The 6402-nt window shown below is 46.3% G+C and overlaps 1 protein-coding gene across 3 annotated transcripts in view; it reads left to right on the top strand.

The window, feature by feature from the left end:
• The first annotated feature begins 6 nt into the window (after positions 1-6).
• The window catches only part of TRAPPC11 (trafficking protein particle complex 11), a 35692-nt gene continuing 29296 nt past the window's right edge, over positions 7-6402 (top strand). For all 3 annotated transcript variants that reach the window (XM_026846967.1, XM_026846968.1, XM_026846966.1), the window contains exons 1-4: positions 7-313; positions 1319-1488; positions 1570-1640; positions 2495-2609. In XM_026846967.1, coding sequence (XP_026702768.1) covers positions 110-313; positions 1319-1488; positions 1570-1640; positions 2495-2609 — 560 coding nt within the window. In that variant the 5' untranslated portion in view covers positions 7-109. The remainder of the gene's footprint in view (positions 314-1318; positions 1489-1569; positions 1641-2494; positions 2610-6402) is intronic.

Below are 6402 nucleotides of genomic sequence, written 5' to 3'. Positions count from 1 at the left end.
GCTCCTGCAGCCGGGGCGGGCCGGGGAGGAGCGGCCGGCCTGGGCCGCAGAGGCGCCGCGCTGAGAGCCGTCCTCCTGCCGCCTCGCAGGCCGCCTGCACGGGCGCAGGATGACCCCGACGCAGTGGGACTTCCCGGTGGAGCTGTGCTGCCGGCCCATGGCGTTTGTCACCCTCACCGGCTTGGACGTGGTGTACAACGCCGTGCACCGGGCCGTGTGGGACGCCTTCTGCGCCAATCGGAGAGCCGACCGCGTCCCCATCTCCTTCAAAGTGCTCCCCGGCGACCACGAGTACCCTAAGTGCAGGACGAAGGTAGCGAGCGGCGTGTGTCCCAGCTGCTCCCCGTCCTGGCGGGCCCGGCCCCTCACGGAGTTAAGCTTCTGCCCGCGCAGCGAAAGCCCGCGGCAGGCCCGGGGGGGATGTGGGAGCTGGTGTCTCCTGAGGGAAAGGGCTGTAGCGAGGGGCTGGGCTGAGCTGCCTGGCTCGCAGGCAGCTGAGCAGCACTGGCACTGCTTAACGCTCAGCTAGCCTTCTGTCTCTTCCCCCGCTGTTGGACGGGAAGCGTGGGAGCTGGAAACCTGAGAAAAAAAATGTCAGGACTAAGGGGAAGCCAAGGGCGTCGTGCTGGGGTGTTAGGGATGCACAGGAAAACAGGGTGCCTTAGCGCATAAGCCAGAAGCAGAGAAAGCCGATATGATTTCCTTTGTAAAGTACTTGCTGTTCATTTACTCGGCGTTAAGGTATGCTTGTAAAACTTGAGCTTTAATGAAACTCAAAGTTTAATTCTGGAAAAACTATATACGTGAAATTAATGTATTCTGAAAAAGCATAAAGCCTTTAAATGAAGTGCAGCAGAAGAAATATCTCTGCTCTGCTTTCTGCTTTGCAGTGGCAGTTAAGAAGCAATGTCAATGGGTTTAACTCTTGGAAAACTACATAATTCTGTGATACTGGCAAAGAGCAAGAATCCTAACTGGTTTTGTCCTGGCTCTGTTTGGGAGTCCCCTTTTAAACTGAGCCTAATATTTCATGAAAGTGTGTGAAGCATGCTTCTGAATTTGACCCTTTTCTCCAGTTATTCTTTGGAGAAACAGTTGGAATATGTTCTTTGTTGCTGCTATCTCAGACATTAGGCCCTGGATGCTAGGTAAGGAGGGGTATGACGTAATAGGAAGCAAAAGCTTGAGGGGAAGAATGTTAAAAGAAAGATGAGAAACATTTTCAAGTGATAAGAATGTAGAGGCAATTCCCTTTCTCCTGCTATAGATGCCTGTAACTGGATTTGGTAGCTTGCTTTAATAGCCTCAATATTTTCAGAGGACATCCTATGAGTGGTATATTCCAAAAGGAATCCTGAAGACTGGTTGGATGAACAAACACCTGAATTTGGTTCCAGCACTTGTGGTGGTGTTCTATGAACTAGACTGGGATGAGCCACAATGGAAAGAGAAACAGTCAGAATGTGCTACTCGAGTTGAAATTGTCAGGTAGAGTTTTTTCACTTGGTTTGTAATGTACTACAAGCTAATGGTAAACCTTGATGCTATGCTGTGTTGTTTTTATTTTAGGCAAAGTTTGCAGGGAAGAAGTACGAAAGTTGCTGTGGTTTTGATTCAGAAAAAAACACCATTACCTCCAGGTACTAGAAAACTGTGCACAGTTCTGGTGATACCATTTTTCAGAAAGTCTGATGGACTGAGCTGACTGACATTTGTCCCATTATCTGCAGTTTTTAATCTGATGTCATCTACATACATTAAATGCATTGTGGCTCCAGGAAGGTGTACAGAGGGAAAGAGTGCTCAGGGCAGTTGACTCTAAACATTTGATACTTTTATCCTTAACTTTTCCCGCTTAAGTCCAAGTCCATCTTTTGATACACAGTACTAAAAAGGGTTTGCTAGTCTATTACATGTGAGATGCCTCCTTGTAAGCAAGTTGCATTTTAAACCTTGTTTGAGATAAGAAAAGCTGTAAAAGCAATGAGAATGTTGAGGAAGGATATTTGGTACCTATGGAAGCTGTTGAGTTTAGCTTAGTTTTAATCAATAAAATTTTGGAGTCAACTGGAGATGTGAACTGTTTTAACGTGGTATTAACCTTAGGTTTCTGTAGAGCTGCTGCTTCAGCTGTAGCTGCATGCTCTCTAGTGTCTGGCAAACCACTTTTTGGGGTTTTCTTGGTTTTTTTTTCTACCTGCTTTTTAAGTTTGTCTTTTCTAGATGCTATTTATATTTCTGAAGACATGGGATATTTAATTCTTGAGAGAGATAAAAAACTTACTTGTAGGTTAATGATAGCTAAGCCACTCCTAGAAATTTTCTGCAATGTGTTCTGCTGGATGAAGCATGTTGTACTATGAAAGAAGAAAGAATGTAGTTTTAGTTTTATATGTAATAGATTTGTCCATACCTGTACTGGTCAGACTTTTAGAGCTAGTTAGACATTGCAGCACTGCATACTGCTTACTTGTGCTTTCCTTGACTTCACTAGGGGAAGATGTTATTGCATCAGAGAGGGCAGCAGCTTTATGTTGTGCTTGTGACCTTTCTGGAAAATCCCTCTTTGTACTTCCACACACTGATCATCTTGTTGGTTATATTATAAGGTAAGTGACTGTAAAACGCTGGTTTGCTCTGTTTGCTAATTGATGTTTTGCTCTGTTTGCTGATCATGGGTTGGTTTTTGATACCAGGCCTGCTGGCAACAGATGGGGTCCACCTGTCTCCATGGGGAAAAGGATCCTTGCACAAGAGTTAGTAGGGCTCATTGTAAGAGCTTTAAACTAGACTCAAAAGGGGAAAGTGATAAGAAATAAGGCTCAATAGAGATAGGCCTGGGAGTAGCACACCAGTGTTTGAGGGATGGTGTGCTAGGTAGGTCCTTCAGTCTGCCATCTCAGTGGAGGTAGGGGATGGAGATCCATGCAGTAGCAGACGTAAGGGTTGTTGATGTGTTAGAAACCATGGAAGTGTCTGAGAATGATCACATAGGAATTGGGGCTTCTCAACTAAAAAGGTGACGGGATCAGTAGCCCAGCTGAAGTGCGTCTATGCCAATGCATTCAGCATGTGCAACAAACAAGAGGAGCTGGAAGCCATTGTGCAGCAGGAAAACTATGACATAGTTGCCATCACAGAAAATGGTCAAATGACTTGCACAACTGGAGTGCTGTAATGGATGGCTATAAAATCTTCAGAAGGAATAGGCAAGGAAGGTGGAGTAGCCCTTTATGTTAGGGGGTGTGCTGGTTGTCTAGAGTTTGACAATGGTGACGATTGGGTTGAGTGTTTAATGGGTAAGTATCTGGGGGAAGGCCAACAAGGCAGATATCATGGCTGGGAGTCTGTTATAGACCACCCAACCAGGATGAAGAGGCAGATGAAATATTCTATAGGCAGCTGGGAGAAATCTCACGATCAGTAGCCCTTGTTCATGTGGGGGACTTCAACTTACCAGATGTCTGCTGGAAATACAATACAACAGAGAGGAAACAGTTTAGGAGGTTCCTGGAGTGTGTGTAAGATAACTTTCTGACACAGCTGGTGAGTGAGCCAGCTAGGGAAGGCACCCCACTGGACCTGTTGTTTGTGAACAGAGAAGGACTTGTGGGTGACGTGATGGTTGGAGGCAGTCCTGGGCATATTTATCATTAAATGGTGGGCTTTGATTATTGGAGAGGTAAGGAGGGGGCTTAGCAGGACTGCTACCTTGGACTTCTGGAGGGCAGACTGGGGCCTGTTTAGGAGACTGATTGACCATGTCCCTTGGGAGGCAGTCCTGAAGGGCAAAGGAGTCCAGGAAGGCTGCACATTCTTCAAGAAGGAAATCTTAAATGTGCAGGAGCAGGCCTTCCCTATGTGCCAGAAGATGAGCTGCTGAAGACTGGCCTGGCTGAACAGAGAGCTTTGGCTGGAACTCAGGAAAAAAAGGAGAGTTTATGACCTTTGGAAGAAGGATCAGGCAACTCAGGACTACAGGATGTTGTGAGGTTATGCAGGGAGAAAATTAGCAGGGCCAAAGCCCAGCTAGAACTTAATCTGGCTACTGCTGTAACAGACAATTAAAAATTACGTTAGTAACAGAAGGAGGGCTAAAGAGAATCTCCATCCTTTATTGGATTCAAGGGGAAAGGTAGTGACAAAGGATAAGGAAAAGGCTGAGGTACTTAATGACCTCTTTTCCTTGGTCTTTAATACTAAGACCACTTGTTTTCTGGGTACCCAGACCCTGAGCTGAAAGATGGGAATGGGGAGCAGAATGAAGCCCCCGTAATTCAAGGGGAAATGGTTAGTGACCTGCTCCATCACTTAGACACACACATTTATGGGGCTGGATGGGAACCACGCAAAGGTACTGAGGGAGCTGGCAGAAGTGCTCACCAAGCCACTTTCCATCATTTATCAGCCTTCCTGGCTAACTGGGGAGGTCCCAAATGACTGGAAATTAGCAAATGTGATGCCCATCTACAAGAAGGGCTAGAAGGAGGATCTGGGGAACTACAGGCCTGTCAGCCTGACATCAGTGCTGGGGAAGGTTATAGAGCAGATCATCCTGAGTGCCATCATATGGCATGTACAGGACAACCAGGTGATCAGGTCCAGTCAGCACAGGTTTATGAAAGGCAGGTCCTGCTTGGCTTACCTCATCTCGTTCTGTGACAAGGTGACCCACTTAGTGGATGAGGGAAAGGCTGTGGATGTTTTCTACCTAGATTTAGTAAAGCCTTTGACACCGTTTCCCACAGCATTCTCCTGGAGAACTGTCTCCTTATGGCTTGGACAGGTGTACTCTTTGCTGGGTAAAAAAACTAGCTATATGGCTGAGCCCAAAGAGTTGTGAATGGAGTTAAATCCAGTTGACAGCTGGTCACAAGTGGCTGCCAGGGCTCAGTACTAGGGCCAGTTCTCTTTAGTGTATTTATCGATGATCTAGATGAGGGGATCGAGTGCACCCTCAGTCAGTTTGCAGATGACACCCAGTTGGGTGGGAGTGTTGATCTGCTCGAGGGTAGGGAGGCTCTGCAGAGAGACCTGGACAGGCTGGAGCCATGGGCTGAGGCCAACTGGAGGAGTTTCAATGAGGCCAAATGCCGGGGGCTGCCCTTGGGCCACAACAACCCCCAGCAGCGCTACAGGCTTGGGGAGGAGTGGCTGGAGAGCTGCCAGTCAGAGAGGGGCCTGGGGGTGCTGATTGACAGCTGGCTGAACAGGAGCCAGCAGTGTGCCCAGGGGACCAAGAAGGCCAGTGACATCCTGGTTTGTATCAGAAATAGTGTGACCAGCAGGACTAGGGAAGTGATGATCCACCTGTACTCACTCAGTGCTGGGTGAGGCTGACCTCAAGTACTGTCTTTGGTTTTGGGCCCCTCACTACAGGGAAGACACTGAGGTGCTGGAGTGTGTCCAAAGAGCAACGAGGCTGGTGCAGGGTCTAGAGCACAAGTCTTATGAGGAGCAGCTGAGGGAACTGGGGTTGTGTAGTTTGGAGAGAAGGAGTCTGAGGGGAGACCTCGCTGCTCTCTACAACTACCTGAGAAGAAGTTGTAGCTATTTTCCCAAGTATTCGTTACGCTAAAGAGGGAATCTTTACTGCATGTTAACTAGTGTAAGCCTTTGCAAACTGCTTGTAGTTGTATTTTGATATGAAATTTGCAACTGTCTCTGAGTTTGAAGATAAGGCTATATCATTAGTGATTAATAGCTCTTCATGCACATCTAAAAATTAATAAATAAATGTTTGAGCATATGATCATGTTAGAATTCCTGGTATCAAATCTTTCTTTTAACATTTTAAATTGAGATTTCATAGTAGTGAAAAAGAATATTGGGGTTTTTTATGCCTTGGACTGGATTGCCTTTTCTTATACAGCCACAATATGAAATAAGTATGATAGGTAGACAATTTATCTTCTTTTTGTGACTGAACTCATTGTTAGCAATTTCTGCCCATTGGTCAGCCCCATTGTTTTTGTCACTATCCTCTGTTGCATGGCAAGCAGAACAGAAGTTGTGATCTGCCTTGGTCAAATATTTCTTCTTGGCCAAATCACAGAACTGGTACTTCATCCTTTATTTCCAGTGTGTGTCAGTGCTATTGAATGTATTCCTCTTCTGGATTCTGGTCTTGCTGTAGTTGATTTTACTACTTATAATTTGATCGTACAATGTATGCTTAGCTCCCCCTCCACCTCATACTGTATTCAGTGTTCTGGGCCTCTTGGTCTTTCTCTTCTCACCTTGTGATTTGCCATTGGGCTGTTTGTCTTGCAAACACAAGTTCAACTGTTACCTCTGCAACGCTGGTAGCTGCTGATGTTTGGACAGAATGATGAAACCTAGTCTGTGCCCTCATAATTTTATTCTTAGTTTTTCCCTTCCCACTCCTTCCCCCACGGTCCA

The sequence above is a fragment of the Athene cunicularia genome (genome assembly GCF_003259725.1).
Source record: "Athene cunicularia isolate RWA chromosome 4 unlocalized genomic scaffold, athCun1 chr4_part1, whole genome shotgun sequence".
In the NCBI taxonomy this organism is placed as follows: Eukaryota; Metazoa; Chordata; class Aves; order Strigiformes; family Strigidae; genus Athene; species Athene cunicularia.
Note: the sequence above shows the minus strand (reverse complement) of the source record. Positions and strands in the feature narration are given on the sequence as shown.